Source organism: Monodelphis domestica, chromosome 8 (genome assembly GCF_027887165.1).
Source record: "Monodelphis domestica isolate mMonDom1 chromosome 8, mMonDom1.pri, whole genome shotgun sequence".
NCBI classification, from domain to species: domain Eukaryota; kingdom Metazoa; phylum Chordata; class Mammalia; order Didelphimorphia; family Didelphidae; genus Monodelphis; species Monodelphis domestica.
In genome coordinates this window covers 97,634,737-97,661,845 of record NC_077234.1, presented here as the reverse complement: position 1 = coordinate 97,661,845, position 27,109 = coordinate 97,634,737, and the positions used below count along the sequence as shown (strand labels likewise).

The window sequence follows — 27,109 nt, the reverse complement described above, 5'->3', positions numbered from 1 at the left end:
CCACGCGTGCCTATCCACAGCAACACCACCTTTGTTATAAATAAAGATTAAACAATCTCTTTGCTGTTCTCCTTCCAGTTTTCCTTTCATCCATCCCTAGAAATTGAACATTTTGACATTATATGCCTAAAGTTGAACCAAAAGCTAACCTTTCTGGCGGTAGCTGCCTTTTTACAGCCAAACAAATTCATTCCCCATTTGAACTAGCTGTCTCACTCAAAGAGGCTCATACGATCTTAATGATGAGGTTTGTAAAAACAATTGTCTAAGAACTAATTTTTAGAAACACAGCATGGCACATGAGTAGGTTAATCTGAAGATAATCAGTGTTGAATAAAATATGCAAAAGAATGATCATTCTGTACTAAACAATAATATAACATGACTAACCTCAGAGTGGAGTGCTGACAAAGCTTCTAAATGGCCTATTAAATTGATCTAATAGAGTATTGGCTGCTTTAATTAAGAGTACTAGAGAAATCAGTAGAGGAGAGACTTGAATTCACCAAGACTATATAATTCAAACAAAGTTTCTGTAAAATTGAAAACCCCAATTCTGATTTCATATTCTAATTAGAACTTATAGCTCATTTCTACTGACAATGGAGCTTATAAATGGTCATTAAGAAATAATCAGAGCTCATTTAGCCTTTGCATCACTGATCCTAGTAGTAAAAAGTAAATTTTTGATACATGTCTTGTAATTTGGAAAGAGTTAATGAAGAAATTGTACTAAAGCTGAGAGCACGGCTGCAAAGCAATGAACCTTGCCTTTGGAGAGATATTTTCTCAAATTTACTGCTAATCTGTAACTTGCATGAAAAAAAAAACAACAACCAGGAAATTGTCCAGTTTTGTGGCAATGATACCTTTAATCTTTTCCTTGGCTAGCACTTGCAGTTCTACTCTGTTCTCCTCTCTCTTTTGCCATCCTTTGCTTGTAATGCATTGAGCATGTAGAAATTAAGGGGGTTTTGCTTTTAACTTTGGTAGTTCAAAAGTGGGGCACAGATGAAGTTGCTGCTTGGCTGGATCAGCTCAATTTGGGAGAGTACACAGAAATCTTCATCCGCCATGACATCCGAGGGGCTGAGCTTTTGCACCTGGAAAGGAGAGATCTTAAGGTATTTTCTTTGTGCTACTTTTTCTGCTCTTAAGAATGTTCTTACACTTTACACCTCCCTCCTTCTGTTCCCTTCCTGCCATGTGCTTGTAGCTTGGCTTATCTTGTGCAAATGTGCAATAAACTAATCTACACCATCCTGTGGCCTGAACTCCTTCTGTGTTGCACTGTACTTGAAGCTGAGAAACCTGCAACATGTTCTTGTCAAATGCTTCACACAGAATGATAATAATAGCTGAGGTTCAATGAACATAATGATTTTCCTGAGCAGCAGCAGCAGCAGCAGCCAGCAGCAGCAGCTCTGACTGTGCTCCTACCTGCTTGAGCTTACTGCATGGGATCAGTTTGGAAGGTGGCAGCTTCTGGTGAAAGATTTCAAAGGTTTCTCATGTGAGGAGGTCAAGAGCTGAAAATTCTCTTGCAGTCATGAGACATTTTATTTAGTGTACATAAGGATTTAATGAGTAAGAGGGTTAGAACAATGGCCATGTGCTGTTTGTATTTATCTGATAGCAAAGCTGCTATTTTCTTGCTGGGCATGTTAATAAAAATGATTAATACAGTCAACTTTCCTAATCAGTTAACTAATTACAAATTCATTTTTTCATTTAATAAATTAAATCAAAATTGTGACCATTTAAAGAAAAAACAACATGGAACCAGGCTCTCCAAAGTGATACTATATTTTTTTGCAGAAAGAAACTCCTTGGCTGGAAACTAGCATTAGAAAGATGCAAATTATTTTAGTTTTGTGTGAGAATAAAGCATCTAAAGATTAACATTGTTTTTTATTGATAGTAACTTACATTCATATGATAGTTCTGCAATGCATTATATATATATATATATATGTATATATCTATCTGTCATCTCATTTGATTCTTACCATAACTCTTAGAAGGAGATAGGAAAAGTATTACCTTCATTTTACAGATGAGGAAACTGAGGCTCAGAAAGTTCATCATTGCTAATAATTCCTAAAAGCTCATGTTTGTGTAGCAGCTTAAACAATTTTCCCATAACTAATAAACATAAGGTTACATTTATCACAAGAAATGATCTAATAATAATTATTAATAATTGTTGCTAGCTTAAGTGATAGATAAGTAAGAAAAAAAAAGCCCCCTTTCATGTCAGAACAGTATACATTGCTTATATTGGTATTAAAAATTACAGCTGGTGAATCCCTTTCTATGTAATACATCTTAAAACCAATCACATATTAAAATCACAACTCCATCTTCATAGTATCTTAATAATGGATTGATAATTTTGTTTATGTGGACATTAGGGGAACCTGCCAGATATGCTAGTAAATGAAAACAGAAGGGAAGTATAATCTTTGTCTTTTCATTATATGATGGAAATTAGGCTTTAAAATTTTTACATAGCATTTTCTTTTTCCCCAGATAGTTCTAAAATTCACTGGTTAGTGGAAAGAATTAAACAGATGTTATTCTAACAGCAGCAAAATCTGCTGCTTCAGCATGATTACCCCTTCTCAAATGGTTGGCATGGCTATCAGCAATGGCTATCCCTTCTAGATATGAGCCATAGAAGAAAAAATGACCAGGAGAATGAACGAGGGTTAGGAATTTTGACAGTTACTTTCAACAAAAGGGGCTAACTAAACACACTTAAATCCTCTTTGATTGTTTTTAGGGAGTCCTCACAGAATCTTTTCATAGATTTTGTTCTGTTGAACTTTCAGGTGCCCCTTTTCATAAAATGAATTCAATACATTATGTGAGATGGCATCTGGAACTGTATTACTTTCTTGTTCTGTACTATTATTGAAGTTCCTGAGTTTATTTATTTAAGGGTCCTTAAAAACAATTTTATATTGTCAATTATTTTCCTTCAAAATATTATATGTGAAATGTTGTGTTATATATATGTAATTATTTGATATGAAAATGGGCTTAATTTTTTTATTTTGATAAAGAATTTTGTGGATTTTTCTTCATTCTGGAGATTTTGAATACCTACAGTCCTTGGACTATAATTTAAGGGTTCCATCAATATATTTATGATGAATGAACAATCAATCCACAAACATCTATTAAGTGCCTACTAAATTCCAGCCACTGTACCAAGTGCTGGAAGATAAAAAGGGAAAATAGAAATGACACTTGGAGGGCAGCTGGGTGGCTTAGTGGATTAAGAGTCAGGCCCAGAGATTGGAGGTCCTGGGTTCAAATCTGGACTCAGATACTTCCTAGCTGTGTGATCCTGGGCAAGTCACTACCACTCTTCTGCCTTGGAACCAATACATTGTATTGATTCTAAGATGGAAGGTAAGGATTAAAAAAAAAGAAACAACAAAATGACACTTGTCCTCAAGCTGCTTAAGTTTGAGTGAGAAAAATGATGTATATAAATACTTTGCTAAATAAATAAATCGCTAATAACTATTGGTTGGAAAGAAGAAAAGGCCATATTTTCTTCTCAAAATTAAGGGAGAAACAGGAAAATAAGTGAGAAAGAAGTGTTTGTTTGAAAAACAACAAGGCAGAATTGAAAAGATAAGGTCTGAGATGAAGGAGAACTGAATTCTAGTCTTAACTCAGCTACTTCATGCCTATTGGTACATAAACTTTCTCAGCCATTATTGTTTTATACATAAATTGATGGGGATAGACTAAATTTCATCCAAATCTTTTCCACTTTGAAAATCAGTGATTCTAGCATTTGTATGTTTAAATATGGGAAAATTTTCAAAAGCATTGTAATTTGAACATCTCTATACATGCTATCAGTTTCTGAGAGGATCATAATGATATCTAACATTTATTCAGCATTTACATATATGGTGCCATTTGATTCTCACGGTAACTCTGTGCTAATAACATAATGATATATCCTTGTATTAGAATCATATAGAAAAGTCCAGATCAATTTTATCTATAATAGTTTCCATAAGCTCAGTTCACAAGAACAGGAAATACTTCAATAATCCCGTATTAAATGATACAGAGCTGAGAAATGTTTTTGAAGCCATCTATTTTGAGATTCATTTGGCACTGTCTAGTGGAGATTAGGTATCATTTATACTTCTTAAGTGCTTATGTTCCTAATTGATTTGGGAACTGAATGGTTGGAAAATATGTAGAGTCTAAATGTAACCTAAGGATCTCGAGGACATTTAGTCCCTTAGTCCAACAGAACATTTGAAAGATTTGCATTATTTCTAACAAAATCAATTTAAGAGTTCTTGGAAACAAAGTACTAAGCAGTGGTTAATGCATGTTTGTTAAAATGAATCATTTTATTCCCTTCCCGAAGATGATAAAGAAGAGGAAAATTGTTAAGATTTACAATGCTGTCTTCTAGAATATCATTAATCAAATTGATTAAAATATTGGAAGTGTTATTGTTTAGGTAAAAAAGTGATAAGGCAGGTAAACACTATCAAATTGTACTCTCTGGGTAACTGTCAATATAATAATGAGTGTTAAATGAAGGATAACTAAGTGGTGAGTGGAATTTCATTGACTTCTTTCTGGGATTCATATCAACATTTGTGCTCTGAGAATTTTCTCATTGGAGTTATAAAAATCTAGCCAGTATCAGAAGCAAAACCCATCTCTCTGCCTCATGGGCTCACCAGAATTGATAGTTACTGCTTTCAATATGAATGAGTCCACAGGTGAGAATGTTTGAGCTAAGAGGGAAGCAGTGATCCTAGACTCATGTTGGCAAACCTATGGGACACATGTCAGAATGTTCCAGAGGGGGATGCCCCCTTCCCCCTCTCCACATACCTGAGGACATTTCTTCCATCACCTGTCCCTCTGCCCAGCAGCCCAATGGGAGTGCTTCCTCCCTCCCCTCTCTGGGGTAAGGCTCACATGTGGCATGAGGGTTGCAGTTTGTGTACTCAGGCTCTATAAGGTTTGCCATCACTGTCCTAGACCTTCAGTTCTTGTCTTGCCATAAAAACATGCTTCCAGAAAAATGAGTAAGGAAACAATATTCTGGAGCTAAGGAAAGGATGAGAAGATTGACAAATAGTATATATAGCTCAATGAGTCCACTGAAAGAATCCCATGCTTATGTATTTAATGAACTCTAATTATAGCAAAGGGAATTCAGTAATCAGCCAGTATAATTTTAATGAGAAAATTCAGCTACCACACAATACTTCATAAGAGAATTAACAAAGTATAAAAGGAATCTACATAATGAAGAAGAAAATATATGATTTCATCAAAGTGAGGAGCTCCTGATATGGTATTTTGTTCCTCCAATTTGCCTTTGAATTAGTGGTTAAAACTGAGAGAGTTAGCTTAGGCACTGAGAAATTAGATGGCTTTTCTGAGATCATTCAGCTGCCAGATTTGAAACCAAGATTTTCTGAGTAAAAGTCAAGCACTCTTTCCATTAGTGCATGCTACATTACCTCTAAAGAAAATAACATATGTGTGGATAGTTGCAAAGCAAATCTTTAAAAGGCAACTTTAAAAAATATAATTATTTTATCTTTTTAAAAATATTTTTCCATGAATTGGAAGACAGTATGAGAGAGATTGGGTTTGGATCAACATCTCACATCCTACAACAAGATAAACTCAGAATGGGTGAATGACTTGAATATAAAGAAGGAAACTATAAGTAAATTAGGTGAACACAGAAAAACACACATGTCAGATCTTTGGGAAAGGAAAGATTTTAAGACCAAGCAAGAGTTAGAAAAAATTACAAAATGTAAAATAAATAATTTTTAATACATTAAATTAAAAAGGTTTTGTACAAACAAAACCGATGCAACCAAAATTAGAAGGGGAGTAACAAATTGGAAAACAAAAATCTCTGACAAAGGTCTAATTACTCAAATTTATAAAGAGCTAAATCAATTGTACAAAAAAAATCAAGCCATTCCCCAATTGATAAATGGGCAAGGGACATGAATAGGCAATTTTCAGATAAAGAAATCAAAACTATTAATAAGCACATGAAAAAAGTGTTCTAAATCTCTTATAATCAGAGAGATGCAAATCAAAACAACTCTGAAGTATCACCTCACACCTAGCAGATTGGCTAACATGACAGCAAAGGAAAGTAATGAATGCTGGAGGAGATGTGGCAAAGTTGAGACATTAATGCATTGCTGGTGGAGTTGTGAATTGATCCAATCATTCTGGAGGGCAATTTGGAACTATGGCCAAAGAGCGCTAAAAGACTGTTTGCCCTTTGATCCAGTCATAGCACTGCTTGGTTTGTACCCAAAAGAGATCATAAGGAAAAAGACTTGTACAAGAATATCCATAGCTGCGCTCTTTGTGGTGGCAAAAAAAAAATGGAAAATGAGGGGATGCCCTCCAGTTGGGGAATGGCTCAACAAATATATGGTGGTGATGGAATTCTATTGCTCCCCAAGGAATAATGAACTGGAGGAATTCCATGTGAACTGTAATGACCTCCAGGAATTGATGCAGAGTGAGAGGAGCAGAACCAGGAGAACATTATATACAGAGACTGATACATTGTGGTACAAGCAAATGTAATGAACTTCTCCATTAGTGGCAATGCAGTGATCTAGAATAACTCAGAAGGATTAAGAGAAAAAACACTATCTACATTCAGAGGAAAAACTGTGGGAGTAGAAACACAGAATAAAAACAACTGCGTGATTACATGGGTTGAGGGAGATATGTTTGGGGATGTAGACTCTAAATGATCATCCTAGTACAAACATCAACAACATGGAAATAGGTTCTGATCAAGGACATATGTAAAACTCAGTGGAATTGGGCATTGGCTATGGGAAGGGGCAGGGAGGAGAGGGAAAGAATATGATTCTTATAACCAGGAGAAATGTTCTAAATTGAGTAATTAAATAAAATTTTCAAAAAACATATTTTCCATGGTTACATGATTCATGTTCTCTCCCTCCTCTTCCCCTCCTTACTCCTGGAGCTGACAGGCAATTCCACTGGTTTATACATGTATTATCACTCAGAACCTATTTCCATATTATTCATTTTTGTAATAGAGTGATCTTCTAAATTCAAAACCCCAAATTATTTACCCATATAAACAAGTGCTACATCATATGTTTTCTTCTGCATTTCTTTTCCAATTGTTTTTTCTCAAGATGTGGATAGCATTCTTTCTTATAAGTCTCTCAGAATTATCCTGGATCATTGCATTGCTATTAGCAGCAAAATCTATTACATTTGATCATCCCACAATGTTTCAGTTACTGTGTCCAATATCCTTCTCATTCATTTCATTCCGCATTCAATCTTTTCACTCCACATCAGTTTGTGTAGGTCTTTCCAGCTCTTATAGAAATCAAGCAGTTCATAATTCCTTAAAAAGCAACTTTTTTTGATGGGCCAGTTACATACTAAAAAAGTTTTATAGGAAGTTGATTTTTAATTGTTCTCAAGCTTGAAAATAAGTGTAGGCATTTGAAAATAGTAACATTTGGAATTACTCAAGGCCATCAGTAGTATCTCTTGTAACATCAAAGATTCACAAATTTTTTGAGTTTTTTTTTTTGAGCTTTTTTATGATTGTTTCTTTTTTTGAAAGATGGCTACAAAATGAACTTTATCACATTTAAAGAGTTTTAAATAATGTATTGAGCTACGGTTTTAGAGATTTGGGTAGAAATTTGGAGTATTCCTATATCCATTCTATTTGGAAAGATGACTTTGCATTTCCTTTTAACCTTACTTATGTTGCTTTGCATGCTTCCTGAAGCTATTGGTTTTTAAACATTTCAGTGACACTTTAATTTGCTAAGAAGTTATCTCATTTTAAACATTAACAAAACATTGGAACTATTTCTTACAAAGAAGTGCCATAACTTAGAAGATTATGTGTGGTTAATCTAAAAGCTAAGAATGACCATAAAATAAAAACAAACACATGTATGTATGGGTGTGTGTGTGTATGTATATATATATATAATATGTATATACATATTATATATATATATATACATGCCTTAGTGGGTTGTATATAGTTCATCAGGAGTCCCATAAGGAAAGTTCAAATTACAGTGGACTCTAGCTATAAGCAAAAAAAATTTAGATAAATTTAGTCAGTATTGTTTTTATTGAGAAAACTCAACTCATACAACATAGTAATATATGAGGATTAACCCAGTGGAAGAGGTATCTACAGTCTCAATGAGAAAATATCAATTATTGTTGATTAGCCCAGGAAAATAGGTTTTCATATTCTCAAGAGAAAACATGGTTTTATCAAGTGGGGAACTCCTGGTGTGGAAGTATTACAGATATGGGCAATTCAACCTAGCTTGGAACAGCAGTAATTCATACATTTGTAGAAGTTCAATATTAATTCATTAATATCATTATTAGAAAATATTATTGAGAAATTAAGAATTTGAAGAAATGGCCAATAACTCAGCATTACAAGGACTTCTCTAGGATGGGCAGATATATTTGTTATCCTCTATAGTCAGTTATATTCACTGACATAAGAATCAACTTTGTTTTTGCATATAATTAAAAATTAAACCAATGATTATTATTCCATGAACATTTAAGAACAAATGTTCTTGATCTAGTATTGTAAAAATTGGTTTCTGCTTTCATATTGTTTTGCCTCATTTTTGAAGGATGGAACTTGAGCTTCTGCTAAAATGTATGAGGCTCTACATGCATCAGAGTCAACAATGAATATCATTCCCTCATAGAGATCCCTGTGTTTAGAAGGGAGAAATTAAGCAATATCTGGAATCTTGAAGAACTGTCAACAGTGTTTTCAAAGAATTAATGAGAAGCTTCTCTAGGTACTTTCTACAGAGATCCATGCTCACCAGTTGGTGGTTTCACAGTGAGTTAGGTATAATATTCATTTTGGAATCCCCTTTTTCTTTCTTTTTTGCAAATTACATATTCAGACCCATTGAACATAGAATTCAGTGGATTTGGTTTTGATCTGATTTTGTTGTTCAAAAGTTAAATGCTTCACTCTGAGTTTTCTCCTATAAATAAACTTTCTTTCTCTTTCTCTCTTTTTTGTAGGATCTGGGGATAACGAAAGTGGGTCACATGAAGCGAATTCTTCAGGGAATTAAAGAGCTAGGAAAGAGCACTCTACTGTCTGAGGTGTAATCATACTGGTGCTACTTTTTGAAAGAGGGGAAATTTCTAGTAAATGCACAAGAATTGGAGGCAATTTGCTTTCCTTGTAGTTTATTTTGTGGACAAATGAGCAGTAGTGCATCCCATGTAGGTGGATTTATTCATATTGTGGATGAAAAGCTTGGTTGGAGGTCTTAAAAAAGATTTTGTGCCAAAAAAAAAAAGTACATTCCACAAAGCCATTTTCTTATAATTTGGACCTGGTGCATTCAATGTGCACATATTGAGGAAAATCTGGGAGCATGGTAAACTACAGTGTCTGAAAGATGGAATTGTGAAATGGAGAATTTCCTTAATCCTGACCTAATGTGGCTTTCCTCCAATGCAACAACATATCATTATGTGGAGACAGGTTTCACATTGACTGATCTGAGGCAGAGCTTCTTCCTTAGAATCTATATTAGAGGAGTGAGATTAAAGTCTTTTGGTTTTGCATGTGAAATTGAGACTTCCTCAGGAGCCCAGCATTCAGTGGTCAAGGAAACATAGTTGGTTAGTTCCACAAGTACCGTGGGTACAAATGAAAGTGCACAGTGCTTCTGCCTGAACTGACTTTCTTTTTGTTGCATGACACATTTAATACTTTTTACACTTGAAAAACCTCAATATTAGTTTTTAAAGGATTTAATTTATTACTCCCCAAGTGTATTTTTGTTGGTTCTGGGCACTTTTCTATGTTTTAGTGTTTTATTTTCCCTAAACATCCTGTGGTTAAGAACTTATAGATGTGAATACATTGTGTTTGTGCCATATTCAACACCAATGTACATTTTATGTAAGTTTTCTTTCAGTAAATCATGTGCAGGAGGTATATCAGTTTAAAAAATTCTCTCATCTTATTAAGATTCATTGTATCATAAAACCTGGCTCCCCAAATGAAAAGCCCCATCAAAGGTTTGTCATGATTCATATGAACAAAAAAATTCTTTCATATTCCATCTTGGATGTGTAACATACTTATCTCACACATTTCTCGTAAAATATTTTTTCAGACATTTACAAAAATTTAGCTATGGTATTTATAACCATCATCTATGTGACAAAAGCAAATAGGGTATTTACCCAGTGCTGACTATTTCCATATGTACCATGGGGCTACCTAATACATGTTAAACAATAACTACATTTTAATCCAGATATAATCTTGAGATACCATTTCATTGATATTTTCTAAACATATATTTGCCAAATACAGAGTAAAATAATTCATAGAAAAGCAACTAAAGTGAAATGTCTTTAAAAATAAAGACTAAATTAGGTATTTGATACTTTTTCCTGACCTATGATTTATGTATGCTATAGCTGATGAAATCATGAAATTCCAATAGAGTAGGTTCCTTCCTCATTCTCTGGGAGTCTATACAACAACAAGAGTCCACTGGGTTCCTGGCTGACAGACTGTTCTATTATATTACATATCTATATCCTAATGCTTTCATGTCTAATATGTGATTAAATCTCCATTTCCACCAAAATATTTGTTCACAATGTTAAAAAGGGAAAATCATGAGAAGTAACTGAAAGGCAGAATTTTAAGTCTAAAATTGGTTTGGGGACATGAATCAATCATTGTCTAATGTGCATTATATTATTATACACTGAAATGTGCACACAGGACCCCTTGCTCCCACCCCATTTATACTCCCTACCCTCCTTCATGATCTAAGCACTTTCCTATTAGCTTACAAAATAAAAGAGGTGTAACCAAAATTTCACAACTCATTTCAGAGGTGCCTCTCATGCTATACCAAAAAGAGAAAGAGAAAGCTACCTTGGAAAGTATGAAAGTCAGCTACATTTAGCAAAAATAAATAAATACGCTAAATAAAACATTTATATTTAGCTTTTAAGAAAAGTAAGGTTTTCAAAGTCTTATGTATTCAAGAATGCACAAATATCATTTAAAAATATTTTCAAATTTGCTTGACATTGACCCCTTTAGTTTTAAATTGTATAAGTGATATCTCTATATGAGCTCTCTCTATACCTAGTAAAACTTCAATTGACTAAAACTTCAAAACTGGAACTAAGATTTTTTCCTCAATTGAATTTTGGAAGAATCACCCCCCAAAACCACACTGATATAAGAGATATCATTTTAAAAGTAAAATTAGAGCAACATTACTTGTCTGTGTGCAAAACTGCCTCAGTCCAATCCAATATACCAAAAGATAATTCTTTGGCTTTATCCCTTTGACTCTCTAGGCTCCCATGAGCTTAATGAGGGAGTCAGCTTCCTGTAGATAGTAAGGTACAGAAAACAAGGTAGAGAAACGTTTTTAGGAAGGATATGGAAGGATATGGGGAATGAAGAGGAAGACATTTGGTCTCTGATTCACACTGTGACTTGGGCATGGGAAGCTTATTTCACTGCTTGAGGTGCTGAATTACCACCACTTCCATGGTGGACACAGGCTTCCTCTGATCCCTCTTCCCCTTCCCAAGGGCTTGAGGATGCATCACAAAGGGATTGTGAAACCCCTCTTGTACCATCTTTTACAAAGCAAGAAGCTGGTCCCCATTTGTTCTTTTGAACTGAAGCAGAGGGCAGAATAGCCCTAGGGAGAATTGTAAAATAATTTATTGTATATAATTTCCAGTTTCTTTGCTCTTCTGGTGACTTAAGATTTCTTCTCTCCTTGGAGACCTGTCTTTGGTAACCACAAGTGAGTGATCAGAGGATAAATCTTATGGGGACTGGAGTAGGTTCAGAGATGCTGGGCTTTCATATCAGCATTCCTGATCCCTTTCCCAAACCCACCATAAACTCTAGTTATGTATGCTTAGGCATCATAGTTTGTTGTTTATGTAGCCATTTAGCCCCAGTTTAAAAAAATAGGATAAATACTCTAACTAGAAAGTATTCTTGCAACAATACCACTGCTCAGACTTCCATATTTTCTCCAGCAATACCTTTGGATTTGATTCAATGTATATTTGTTCCAATGAAATATTCATAAAGGAATGAATCTTTTGGCAACAAAAATCCCACAGTAACTTTTTTGTTTTTTTTAATTTAAATATGCTCGAGCTTGATTTGCCTCATGTTTGAGAACACCAAGCAGTACAAAGAAAGGATTAAATGTGCAGTGAATAAAAAGTGAGAAGGCTAAAGTAGTCACAACAGAAATACATTTTGCACATCAGCCCTTCAAAGAAAGATAACTAGACGAGGATACATTGTTGTGTAGTGTTCTGTCTTAATTCTATAAAGTAGTACTTCATAAATTAATGGTACCTTGAAAGGGTATTCTGAATGCTAATGCACTACTTCCCTTCCTTCAGTTGCATAATTTCTTATATGATCTATTCTATTGTCTGTTATTTTTAATCAGGTATCTTTTCAAAATTCACTAGGTTATAAATGTTTATATATAGGTTGTTATTTACTAAAGCATTGCCAAAGATGCACTACCTTTTCAGTGCCTAAGTAAAACTACTTTAGGCTATTTGAATTGCGGTTGGTTCAGGTTAACAACTTTAATGCAAAGCTGTGATGTAGACAATTCTATCTGATGTTAATTCTACATATAATTTCAAAGCATAAAAACATACTAGGGACGATTTCTTACTAAAAAAGTGAGCTTGTTAAACTTTCATGTTCTATAGATGTGAATTCACTACAGGATGTAGCCATCTAATTATGCACTGAGAAAAATCTCTCATCCTAATAAATGCTCCTGTCTCTTCTCTCTAAATAACTTGCCTATGCACCTTGAAAATGCATGGAGAATAAAGCTATAAGATTAGAGAATGGTTATGCAAGTGCAAGGGTAAATGAATTGGATAGATAAATTAGATAAGGACAAACCAGCCCTACAATTTTTCCAAATGCAAAGACATTATATATTGATTGAAGGATGAACCAAGCAGCTCTCAAAGAATTTCATCATTCCCTGCTCCTCATTCTATCAGCGCTATATAACAAGTAAAAATGGGGTGTGTGCGTGAAAGATGCTAGGGCTACATTTTATTATTTTGCTATGACTTCTAGCTGGTTTTTCTCCTCCTTGTTCAATAGTTATATTATGCTTTTGCCCCATTTCTGGTAATCAATTCTTTCATCAATCTCTTTATAGGATGGTACTAGCTGCCTTTGAATTACAGGAAATTTTCTTAAAGCAGCTATCTAAAATAAAAAAAAGTGAAGATTATTAATATTTTTGTAATAGAACATTACATTAGATTTCACCTTATCACTATTATTCTTGCTTATGTTTTCTTATTATTTTTCTCCAAACTAATTTCTTTTGTGGGAAAGGGAGTATAAAATGTAATAGTTCAAAGGATTTAGGAGGCAAAAGGCAGCTGTGCTCTGGAGTTTTGGGTTGGTTTGTTTGTTTAAGTCATTTATCCCAGTCTTTAGGGGAATAGAATTTCTATATAGTCATTTCTGATTAATTAAAATTAAATTCCTATCAATTTAAAGTATAAACAATATCATATTCAATACAAAACAAAAACTCAGTCCCATTCCTATGTTTAACATGCTCTTGTTATCTATATTTATATGCTCAACAAAAATTTTTTAAATCTCCTTTCAAAGCCTGATTGGGAAAAAAAGAAAAATAGTAAGCCATAGATTTTAAATTGTTCCCCTTACTAAAACACATTTTAAAAATACTGTTTTTCTAATTCATAAAATTTGAAAATTTGTGTGCGTGTGTTATGTAAAACATAGTAAATTATCTATTTGGTGAGAATTGCATTTCAGAATAAATTAACAAAATTTAGAAGAAGGTAGTGCTACTATTCATTAAAATACATGAGTTTGATACTTTGTTAAATAAAATATGACATGCAAGCTAATAAGGACATAGAATATATTTTGTTTCTGATCCTTAATGTTTGATTGCACTATTAATGTTTACCACTGTTTATTCATATCTGTATCTGTACCTCTTAAGTATTAAGCTTATGAATAGTTAATTTTTTTACAGTTCTGGTAACTGGTAATTAGTGCTATAGAAAGTTTTGATATGTGTAACAGTTGCAGTTTTATGGAAGAAGTGTTGTATATTAAGATAATAAATTGGAGTAATATATTTATCCTACAACTAAGAAAATACATGATAATTCCAAATTGTCAAGTGATACATTGAATATTTTTCCTGTCTCATAAGTGAGTTAGGAATCTCCCTTTCACATTATATAGCATATTTATACAACAGGCTTTTCCTTTACTGATTTTGGTTTTTTTCCTTCCTAATGAATGTTTTGCTATGGTTTTTATACGAGAATATTATATTGTTGCTCATTCAAACTGCAAAGATTTATTCTGGTTTGCAGGAATTATAAGCAGATAAAATATTTGAGTAACAAACTAGCCTTATATATTTGGTTACCTATGAGGCAAGAATTTAAAATTTTAATATTTTTTTTGAGGAGAAAAAAAGGAAATGTTGGCATTAATAGCAGTGATAATAAACTGTATTAACAAGATAAAAATCAGTAGAAGGCTTCACCAGTTGTATAAATCAATGTATTTATCTCTTTAAAATATATTAAGGAACTTGATCTTTTATACAAAAATGCATTTTGTAGTTCTTTTATACTGCTGTTGCTTACTTGTTAATAATGCTGTTAATAATTTGCTTACATACTTGAAGCACTCATTTCTGTCAAACAGAAGCCCATCCTATTCCATTCTGAAACTCCTTGTTACTGGAAAGATGGTTTTCTTTATGCTCACAGATAAATGAATGGCCAAAAATGATTATTGCAAGCTAAAGTCATTTGGGTTGTTATTGTAGAATTACTACATTTTTTAAAAGTGTGGAAAAATAAGAAAATGGAAGTAAATTCCAAAAATTTAAGAATGTTGATGTTTTATCCACATGTTCTAATATGCTGTTTTTCTTTACCATCCAAGCAAATTTATCTTCAAACCTAGACTTCTGCCCAATATTGTCCATCATTGTTTCTTGGGAGAAATCAGTAATTGCACACCTAACATACATACAGATAAGCATCGAAAGTATTACATTCTGCATGAGAGCATTAAGACCCAATGTAGGGTTTCAATTACACAGGGCTCCTGGTCATTATTTAAATATGCATTTACATTTTTCACTGTGTGTATATATGTGTACATACATATATACACACATATATGTATATGTATATATATTTTTATATATTTCATTTGCATTCTTTGGAAATCTAGGAACCTATTTTGTTTAGTCATCAATTGCCATCAATCAATTATACAAACTGGGTGCATACTTGCCTTTTTCATTATGTTGATATGTTTTAAATGTATTTTATATTAAAAACGTAATAGTTTTGAAAAATGAAATTTTAAGCAATTTCAAAAATCATATTGTTCAAACTGAAAGAAAAGAAAATATATTCCCAGTTAATATGAAACAGTGTTGTGTGCCTAAAACACATTATTATTAGAAACCCGCAGTCAATTTATAAATCAATTGGCTTTTATCAGGCAATTAATAGATTTTACATATTTCCAAACTGTCATAGACTATTAATGATACTTTTAAAAACAAATTATTGTGAATTATTTAAAAATAAAAATAAGAGTAGCCACATTGTCTGTTGACACATGAACCAGTGGACATTGACAATTCAAATAATAATAGCTGGTACAGTTGGGCAATATGCTGACATCAAGGGCCAGCAGAGTACTGTTTCCTTGAGGTTCTAGACCACTACCAGCCTGGTTCTTGTTATAATTAGCTTTCTTATTTGATCATTTCTGTTTCTGCTCTTCTAACCTTTGTATTAACTTTCTCTTCAAGATAAGAAAAATATCTCACTCTAGGTTTGGAATATATTATAAACATGATTTGTGTGTCCTGAATGAAAATCTATTTACAATTGAGGGGAAATTTTAGAAATCAGCATTGTGGTAGAGAGGGAGTTAACCAAGGAGGGAAAAGTCACAGAAATTTGTATAACCTGGTTAAAATAATCAAATCACCTGCTAGTATATTGTGCTAAAAGAATCACCTCTTCTCGTTGTGTAATAAATTACCTACTACCACTCCCTACTTGAGCATTGCTCTCAAAGTCTCTTAACTCAAAGTCTCTTGATCAAAATGATTTGATCAAATACATTCATTCTCTTTAATAAGAGACAATATGTCATATAGAGTCTTGGTTGCATCGACAGAAATACCCTCATTAATAGATGTTAAAATATAAGAAAAATTGGATCAGAACTGATTGGTCAGATTTTTTTTAATTTTTCTTAATGACTAAATTAGGTTGACAGAAAAATTGATGAGATTATACAAGAATATAAAATGGATAAAAAAATAAAGATTCATTGGTCTAGAATGCAAATGAGCAGAAATTATGGTCCTTTTTAAAAAGTGAAATTATTTCATGGTTTCTCAACATACAGAATAGTGAGAATGAAAAAAATTTTAATTTTAAATTTTGGAAGTTCCAATTATCTGGCCTCCAGACAACCACGATAATTGAATTGTATATGAAAAAGAATTTCCCCTTCGACCAAAAAACATAATAACAATTAATTGGAAACAAACTATAATATGTACTAGTGCTGTTAATAGAAATTTGGGAATTTTTGAAACATTTTTAAAAAAATGCTAAATACAAATTCTTGTAGTCTATGTGCCATTTGGGCTATTGCTGGGGTGAGGAGGGTCATTAGATGGCTGTCTCAAGTTACATAAAATCATTGATTATTTAGATATATACAATAAGCAAGAATGCAAACATAAAATCCAAACTTTTCTATTTCTTTTCATAAGTAAAATTTAGGAAGAACCTCAAATTTCATCTAACAGTCTTAGCTACACATGACCTTCCAAAAATCATATTGCAGCTTTAAGCTATTGGAAGAAGATGTGAGTGTGTATATGTGTATGTGTGTGTTTGTGTATGTGTGCACATGTTGTAGCTAAAAGCTAAACTGAAGCTAACGTCCACAGCAGGGAAAAAACCTAGCAAATTCATGAAGCAAAGAACATCAAAGCTGAACAAAACCTTAGATATCCTCTAGGTTAAGGATACTTAACCTGTAGTCTGGTGAAGTTTTACATATGGACCCCTTCTCAGAATAATGTCTTTAAGTATATATAAGAAGATCTCTAGGGTCACACAGGAAAACAAAAGTTATCAAAAATAAAAATGGAACTTATTATTCATAAATGTTTATGGAACTCTTGAAATCTATCCATAGGTCCTTGGGGGATTCTGTGGGGGAGTTCTGTGGACTCCAGGTTAAGAACTCTTATTCTACTCTCCTCCCTTTATTTTATAGATGAGAGAGTTGAGATCCAGTAAAATTATATTCTAAGAATGTTTTGCTTGCTTGATTGCCTAAGATCACATGGAATTTAGTAAAAGAGCTGAACCTAGAAGTTAGGTCTTTAGGAATGAAAAATCCCAATTCAAATGATGTTGAACATTTTTTGGTAAAGGATAATACTTGGTTACCCAAATGACAACTATTCTTATCAGAAAATATCAGCAAAAGTGATTTCCTGTGTCAACATAGAAGCTTATGAAGCTCACATATATTTGTGAACTTAATTATTGTTGCTCAGTCATGTCCAACTTTTCATGACTCCATTTGGGGTTTTCTTGGCCAAGATTCTTTTGCCAAGAGTCTTTTGCCATTTATTTCTCCAACTCATTTTACAAATGAGAAAAATGAGGCAAACAGGATTAAGTGACTTGCCCACTGTTACATAGCCAGTAACTATATGAGACTAGATTTGAACTCAGGTCTTCCTGATCCCAGGCCTGGTGCTTATCCACTGTGCCACTTAGCTACCCATTTGTGGACTTAAAGCACATCCTAATTTACTGAGAGACACCAATTATTGTCTTTCATATTTTGGGCATCCATATTTGTCATATGTAACAGAAATGCAAACATTTTGCATATTTATCAAGTATTCTGAATGTGCTACATGTTCAATATTTTGCATTCTGAATACTAAAACAAGTCATGTAAAACTTGTTTTTAAGTAAAATGACCTAAACATTTTTAAATCTAGATGTTTTCCAAATGCTTCTGGGTTGCTGACACATTTAATTATTAGTGATAGCATGGTCTGGAGACTTAGTAAGTTATAACAGAACTAAAAGACTGGTTCTGTTTCCTGTTGAACAGTTTTCCTTTTGAAACTTCTTTTCTGTCATAGGAGTTTAATCCCCCCAAAATACTTAAAAAATAAAGATGAATTTTGTGCAATTTTTAAACTGAAACACCTGGTCCCATGTAATATGTCAAATGCAATAGCACATATTGTTTTAAAAAGGTGTGCCTTGCAGAGAAACCAAGTATATTTCATTTGAGTTAATATTGGATTCACAGTGGAAAACATCATTCCTCCCCCCCCCCCAAATCCCATCAGTATAATAACTAAATTGTACATTACAGGAACTCATTCCATCTTTCTCCCCAGATATTTCCACAGCTTAGTGATGTTATCAAGAAAAAGTTTAACCAGTTTTGGTTAGAAAGACCATTTCATTGATAGTTCCTTATAACTACAGGCTGATCTATACCATTAAAGTGACTGATAGTTTTAAATTTAAAAATAGAATGAGTTAAATTTAAGATCCATCTCAGGAGACTGGATTTTCTGTGTCACTTATACAAACCAAAATATGTAATGTGCAGTGTTAATCTATACCAGTAGGAATAACATGTAAAATTACATTTCAAAGACTTTTTGGAAGACATATGTATACAAATCTATAGATATATAAGTTTTATATATCTACATGTTTACATTTCTAATCTCTCATATTGGAATGGAAAGTAATAGCATGTAACATTCAGATAAGGACATGTAATCATTCTAATTTCAGCATATAGCATATTGTTTTCAGATTCATGTATATTGACATATCTGAAATAAACAGTTGTGAGTTATAAAAGAAGCATCTTTGAGCTCTTGTTAGTTTGTTGGGTTTTGGATAGTGTTTTGCATTTTTTATTGTTTTCCTAAGAAAAAATCAGGTATATTTATGTGACACTAAATGCTAAAGGATAAAAATTTTGTTGCAATTAAAAACATTGTTTAAACGGGCATAATTTAGAGTCACAATTTGAAATCTTTATTAAATGTCACCCATTTCTGAGTTTTATATAATGTTAGCTAATCTGTTTTTACCATAAAAACCATCTACCAAAGAAAAAAATGAGGCACACTGGTTAAACATGATCTTCATACAATGCACATTTGTTTTCTCTTTCAGCAAAAACAAGCTGAGTGGATTTCCTGTTCATAATCACCTTGACAATATGAAATTAAAATGCAGTTCCATCTGACCTTTACACTGCAAAAACTAGCTTTTTTGATGGTTTGTCCTTGCCATTTGTTTGTTTTTAAGGATTCACTTAACCAATTGTCAAACTTCCTATCAGTTTACATATGAAATAGGCAAAATGACTTTTCCTGGTTACACAGTGGGCTCTGTTTGCTACAGAAAAGAGTGAAACTGTATGCTTGGCAAATATGCCTTTAAAATATATCTTTTAGAACAGGAGTCATTACTTCGGCTTTATTTGCTTTTAATAATTGTAAGGAAATGTTGAGTTTTGTTTGTTTACATATTGTTTACAATGGCACAGTTTTATTTTTAATATATATTCAACAATTGAGGTATTTATTGTGTACTATTTTAAAGATGTTTTATGTGTTTTCACCTTTGGAATATATTGTTACATTTGCTTGTACAGATATTTTGGTGGCTTTGTTAATGTAGCTAGTAATTTTTATGACTACTAAGTGACCAGTTTTCGGTGCCTTTTATTGTTGGATGCATGATTACATATTTATTGTATGGAAGTCACTGAGATGTGTATTTTTGTACCCTGCTGGAAGCAATGGTTGATTTTGTTGTACATATATAATGATGAGAGATATCTCTCCTAAGGGATCCTCACTTGAGATCTTCCTTCTCAAATAAACAGAATGCATTCAGTGGATGTGTCAAGCCTAAGTTCTTTCAAGATTATGGGGAAAGGGACAGCTTTCAACTACAAGTAATGGACTTGGAATTTTTCTATTCCTTTACAAGAATGGTGATCACTCCAAAAATTTGCAAATGTAAAGCACATAGTCTGTAAGATCTAAGTTTTGAAACCTTCATCTCATAAGCTACAAAAAAAATATTGAACATTTTAGCTGAATATGGGGTTGAAAATTTAAGTTATCTTTATTCACTTCTCATGTGGAATCTTCAAACAATACATTTCTTTTTAGGAGTCCCTTTTACCAAAAATGGAGAGAAATAGTATGTATTTTCTCACTTCTGTTAAATTATCCCAGCCCCCCCCCCAATTGGGGGTTTTACACAGTCCAACATCCTCTATTCCATTTCAATTTCCATCAAGTAAACATTTAAGGAACTTTTGATCTGTAGGAAGTGGAGATCTGTTGATAATATGACACCAATCATTGGGGAGGGGAAGGAGGGAGGCAGTTAATTGGGTATTTTAATGTAACAAACATTTTTTTCAAAAGAGAGAATGTTATGTACAATGAGAGAAATATACTGTTTGAAGAATGATTTGTAAATGTCCACCTCCAGAGAAAGAATTGATAATAAAGCAAACATGATTTAAAAAAATCTATTAAGCCCTACTATATACATGTGAACTCTGTGTTAGACAGTGGATAGTCAGAGAAATAAAGTATTGTCTGCCTTTCAGAAGCATATCTTCTGTGTGTATGGAGGGAACATGTGTGTGCACGCACATATATTTGTGTATCTATGTATATATATGTATGTATTTGCATACAAAGTAAATGGGAGGTAAATTTTCAGGGGGTGGGTATTAGGTACTGAGTGGATCTAGAAAAACTTCATGTAAAAGGTAATGCACCTTGAGAGGCTTTGAAGGCAATAAGGCATTCTAAGAGGCAGAGGTAAGGAAGAGATGAGGTGCATTCTAGGCATGGGGGCAATTAGTACAAAGGTACCGAGGTGAGAGATGGAGTCATGTGGGAGGAGCAGCAAGAAGCCAGTTGACCTATGCCTAGAGGGCAGGGAGGAGAGTCATATATAAGGTTGAAAAGGTGGGTTGGACATTGTTTGTGAAGGGTTTTCAAAGCCAAAAGAAGTGTTACAATTTCTATACTTTGAACAGAGGTTGGATTAAGGGAATAACAAATACCCAGCTGGCAGTCCAAGGACAGTGATTTGTGGCTTATCCTCATGGTGTTGCCTGGAACTTTCTGCTTTTAGAAATCCCATCTTTTCAGGCCAAGGCAAAGTTCTACTTTTTCTTCGGTGCCTTCTCTAATTACTATAGCCAACAATGACTTCTTCCACTTTTTATCTCCGAATTTAGACCTTTATTGCTCTCTAATGGGTTGGAGTATGTGCTTTCTTTCTCCTTAGATTGATCTCAAACTCTCTGGGATCCAAGGCCACATCTTTTCCTTTGTTCTTATTCCCCAAACTATAACTATCAATCATCACTCAAACAATTGGTCTACTATGTAGATGTGGAAGGTAGTCATTCAACCAGTGATGACTAACTGATTACTAGACATTTACTTCACATTTGTTGATGCATGGATTGGCTATGGTGAAGCATCTTATACTGGATGGAGTAGTGACTTAAAGTCAGGAAGATCTGGATCTGAATCTTCCATCTAATATACACCTATTGGGCAATTGTAGGCAAAGCACTTCATTCTCTTTGAACCCCATTTTACTTACCTAGTCAGCTATGGGGATGGAGCACTGAGCCTGCAATCAGAAAGATGAGTTAAAATCCAGCCTCAGACACAAAGCTGTGTGGTCCAGGGCAAGTCATTCAATCTCTGCCTGCCTCAGTTTCCTCAAGTGTAAAATGGGAATCATAATACTGCCTACCTCACAGGGTTGTTATGAGGATCCAATGAGATAATACATATTAAAGAAAAAAAAGTGCTTAGCACGTTGCCTGGCACACAGTAACTGTTTAATAAATGTTTATTCCCTTCCCCTACATGTAAATGGGGACAATAATACCTGTGGTACCTACTTTATGAAATTGTTATAAGACTGAGAAATTGTATATGAGGTGTTTTACAAAGGTTAAGGCACTATATAAATGTCAAAAATCTTATTTATTATTATTATTATTATTAATTTGCTGTTGTTTTTTGAAGGGGTGCATTTGTGATATAGCTTGTCAGTTGTTAGTACAGCCTGGGGTAATGGAAGTGTTGGCTGCTTTGTAGTTAACTGGCTTATTTGGAAAATAAATCATTAGCCCTTGCCTTGCTAATGCCAAGTTCTAATTAACTCATTCAATGTAGAGACAAAATGATAACACATTTATAAAGTACTTTAAGATTCACAAACCAATGATCTTACAACAACCCATATTCTTGCTTTTCAAATGAGAAAACAGGCCCTGAGGTTAAGCAAATTACCCATGATCACACAATTTTAAGACCTAAAGTAGAATTTTGACCTCAGTATTCTATCCATAACCATATTGAAAAAAAAAGTGAGGTGGGGATAGGAATCCAATTTGAAACAATAAAGTCTTGTTTTGGAATAAAAGGACCTGAGTTTGAAGCCTGGCTCTGACACTTACTCCTATGCTACTAGAAAAGTCATTTATGACTTATGAATGAGGCTCTGTGAGTCTTATTTTCTCCTTTGGTAAAATGTGGATAATTTTTAAACATTAATTAATCAATTACATGCAATAACAAATTTCCACATAAAATTTGGGAAGTTATAGGAGCCAAATTGTCTCCCTTCCTCTCTTCCCTCTCCCCTCCTGGAGTTGGCAAGCAAATTGATTTGGGTTATATATATATATATATATATATATATATATATATATATATATATATATATGTATGTATGTATTATCATGCAAAACATTTCCATATTATTCATTTTTAAATAAATAATCATATAAAACCAAAACTCCAAAACATAAACCCAAATAAAGAAGTGAAAAATCATATGCTTTCATCTGCATTCTGACTCCCAACGGTTCTTTTTCTGTAGGTGGGTTGCATTCTTTACCATAAGTCCCTCATAATTAGCCTAGGTCATCATATTGCTAATATGTCTATAAAGTTCATCATTCAAATGTAGATGATTTTTAAAAAATCTTGTATAACAATTTCATGGGAGATTTTGCAAAGAAACATTTTATTAAGATGTGAATATGAGTGATTATTGTGGTTCTTCCACTGAATTCCTACTCTAGAATTTCATCATGAGATGAAAAAGATGAATTTCTTGAAGACTAGGCTGGCCAAGTGTAAACTTTGTTAGGTCTTAGGTCTGGAAATGCTCTTATTATAACCTGGCAATAGGCTGTCATTAAATGTGCAACCAAACTTAGAATGAAGAGGCTCATAACCAGAAGACAGACTATTAGGTGAGGACATTTTTTCAGCCATAGTCATTGTTGGTTGACTACTTTCTCCACCTAGATATTCAGAAGTATACTCTTCTGGTTCCCTTCCTACTCATTCCTTCAGTCTCCATTGCTGATCATTATCCCTGTACTACCCTCCTTGTTTGAATGTAACCCAGCAATCACTAAAGGGGCCCTCTTCTCTATACCCTCTTAATGATCTCATTAGCTCCCATAAGTTCAATATGCAGATGACTCCCACATCTACACATATATCTCTCTTGAGTTCCAGTTACCAACTGCTTGACTTCTGTTGGCTCTGGAGATTCATTTGATCAGAGGAATTCCATAAACATAACTATATTTAGAATATTAAATAAGGATGAGTGGGGAGAAACTGTAAGCAGGGACACAAGTTTTAAGCCTGTTGCAATGATTCAGATGGAAGTTAATAAGACATTCAACCAGGCTGGTTGCAGGGGAATCCAAAGGAGGGAATAATTTGAGTGACTGCAGAAACTGAATAAATAAGATGACTAAAACTTACTGATGTGGAAGGTGAGTTTTGAATATGGGTGACTGGGTGAATGATGACCAAGTCAAATCAAGAAGCATTATTTAACATCTACCATGTGAGACAGCTAGATGGCTCAGTGGGCAGAGAGCCAAACTTAGAGACAGGAGGGTCTGTGTTCAAATCTAGCCTCAGACACTTCCTAGCTATGTGATCCTGGCTAAGTCACTTAACCCCAATTGCCTAGCCCTTACTATTTTTCTGCCTTAGAATCAATATTTAGTGTCTACTTCAAGTCAAAGTAAAGTTTTGTTTGTTTTTTAATCTACTACATGCTAGGCACAGTGCTAAGCCCTGGAGAAAGAAAGGCAACAACAGTTCCTCATATTCTAATGAGGGAGATTACATACAAATAATTATACATTAAAAAAATATCTACAGGATAACTTGGGAGATAATCTCAGAGGAAAGGCACTAATATTAAGGAGGATCAAGAAAGGATTCTTGCAGAAAGTTAGACTTTTACTGAAACTAAGGAAATTTAGGAAAGCCAGGAGGCAGAATTGAGGAGGGAGAGAATTCCAGGCACAGCACAGGGGACAGCCATTGAAAATGCACAGAATGGGGTGATGAAGCAGTTTATGTGAGGAACAGCCAACAGGCCTATGTCACTGAATTGTAGAGCATTTGTGGAGATGTAAAGGGCAAGAAGACTGAAAAAAAGAGGAGAGATTCAAATTATAAAGGGCTTTAGTAGCTTTAATAGCTAGAGGATTTTATAATAATAGGGATCCTCTGGAGTTTATTGAATAGGCTGAGGAAGGCGAAAGAGGGAGCAATATGATTAAACCTGAGAATTAGGCAGATCTCTTTGACAGCTGAGTGGAGAATTGGCTAAAATGAGAATTTGGAATAATGAGAGATTGAAGGAGACCAACGACACTCCAGTAATCTAGGGAAGAAGTGTTATAGTAGGGTGGCAACATAGCAACAGGGTCAGGAAAGAAGGGAGTGAATATGAGAGGTACCATTAGGGCAGAATTGATAAGGCTTGGCAAACTGTTAGAGTGAGTGAGGAGTTGAGGATAACACCTATGTTGCAAGCCAGAGTGACAGGGATGAAGAGATACCTTCACTTACTCATGTTAAGAGGGAAGGGGATGAGTTTCTGGACTAGTAGTGAGAGAAAAAGGAAGGGGCAAATTTCAAAGACACTTCGATGGTCAGAATTTAAGGATCTAAGTTGCTGGAGAAAACATTCCAAAAAATTCTGAGAGTCCAAGTTGATAAAGAATCCAAGAAGAAGGCATTGTAAGTAAATGAGGAGAGCCTATACTGATCATAATGAATTTTAAGAATTCAGAGACTAAGGAAGGATTAAGTAAACTGATTCAGAGTTAAGTAAACAGAAAAAGGGAGATAATGTGCACAGGAACTATAATAATGTCAGCAGAAAGAATAAGAATAAAAATAAAACAAAACTGAATGCTATAATTTTAATGACCAACTTTGACCCCAAAGAAGAGGTGAGGGATTTTGGAGAGGATGTATTACATGTACTGTCAGATACAGTTGATATTGGGTTGGTTTTGCTAATCTGCTTTTTTCTTTCTCTCTGTTTTCTTCTTTATTACTTTACCAAATAGAGAAGAAGAGAGATAAATGAGGTTGGATAAATGAGATAAGTACAAAGACATCAATAAAAACATCACTTTAAAAAAGTTTTGTTGGAGACTAAACCAATTTAGTAGGCATGAGAAAATGGGAGAAATTACTGATAAGACTGGTTGGAGGGCAGGAGAATTGACTACATTTTGTAGCCTTGATTAACAAGAGTTTACATTTGCCAAACAGAATAAAAAACATTCTGATTAAAAATGAGATATAATATATATGTATATATGTATACATATCCATGAAGCAGTTCTACCAGAGAGCAATTACCAAATTAAGAGCCAGAAGCCTATGTTCATTAAAATTTTAATAATATTAAGTATCTCAGGGCTGCTGGAAAAGATTATCTATTCAAAAGTCATGAATATCTAAATGCATCCTTACTCAATGATGGCTAACTATATAAGGGCAATTCATTGCTAGCTATTTCTTTAGCCAAAAAAATTAAAAAAAAAACCCACAAAACCATAGCATATCTCTAATTAGCTCAATTATTGTCTGGTGAACTGTAAATTTTCAACTAGAAATCAAGGCAATAAGGCATGTCAGTTGATTTGAAGCTGACCACTCTTCCCCTGAACTTCAGTTCTCACTAAAAGAGGGATGTCTCCCATCTTTTTAAAGGGATCAAAACCTTGAAACTCTATCCACAAGAGCATTAGTCACACAAACAAGGTCACTTGACCTTTAGTTTTAAATATGTGAGATACATGATTATATACAAAATGAAATCATGTGATGTTGAATAGAGATGGAGGAAATCATGGAACTGTGCTGATTGTGTTCACCACAAATTTGTTATTTAATCACAACTGAACCTACCTGAAACATGGCAGGCACATTCTTGTTGTTCAGTCATTTTCATTTGTGTTTGACTCTTTGTGACCCCATTTGGAGTTTTCTTGGAAAAGATGATGGACTGGTTTTCTACTTCCTTCTCCACCTCATTTTACAAATGAGGAAACTGAGGCAAACAGGTTAAGTAACTTGCCCAGAGTCATACTACTAAGTAGAACCTGAGGTCATATTTGAACTCAGGGCTTCCTTACTCCAGGCTCAGTGCATTGCACCATCTAGCTGACTATAATCATACTACTCCTCCCTAATTGATTAATTATCCCATTCTCCACATTTATTGATTCACTATATCCATCTCCAAGGAATTTTCAAACATTGTCATCTCTCTTCTCCTTGGTCTTTTAAGATAATCCAACCTACCTTTTCAGTTTTATTATTTAACACTCACCTTTATAAAATCTGTAATATAATCAAGCTGCCTGGTCATCATTCATTATAATAGTCCATCAATATCTTATGCTGGCTGTAATCTATGCCTGGAATAT

General features: G+C 33.8%; 1 protein-coding gene across 11 annotated transcripts in view; it reads left to right on the top strand.

The window, feature by feature from the left end:
* The window catches only part of DGKH (diacylglycerol kinase eta), a 239,208-nt gene extending 219,028 nt beyond the window's left edge, over positions 1-20,180 (top strand). For 7 of the 11 annotated variants that reach the window (XM_001363032.4, XM_056807290.1, XM_056807289.1 and 4 more), the window contains 2 exons: positions 994-1,124; positions 9,130-20,180. In XM_001363032.4, the coding sequence (XP_001363069.2) occupies positions 994-1,124; positions 9,130-9,219 (221 nt within the window). In that variant the 3' untranslated portion in view covers positions 9,220-20,180. The remainder of the gene's footprint in view (positions 1-993; positions 1,125-9,129) is intronic. The other 4 variants (XM_016425028.2, XM_056807292.1, XM_056807294.1 and 1 more) reach the window with 1 other exon arrangement.
* The last annotated feature ends 6,929 nt before the right edge of the window (positions 20,181-27,109 follow it).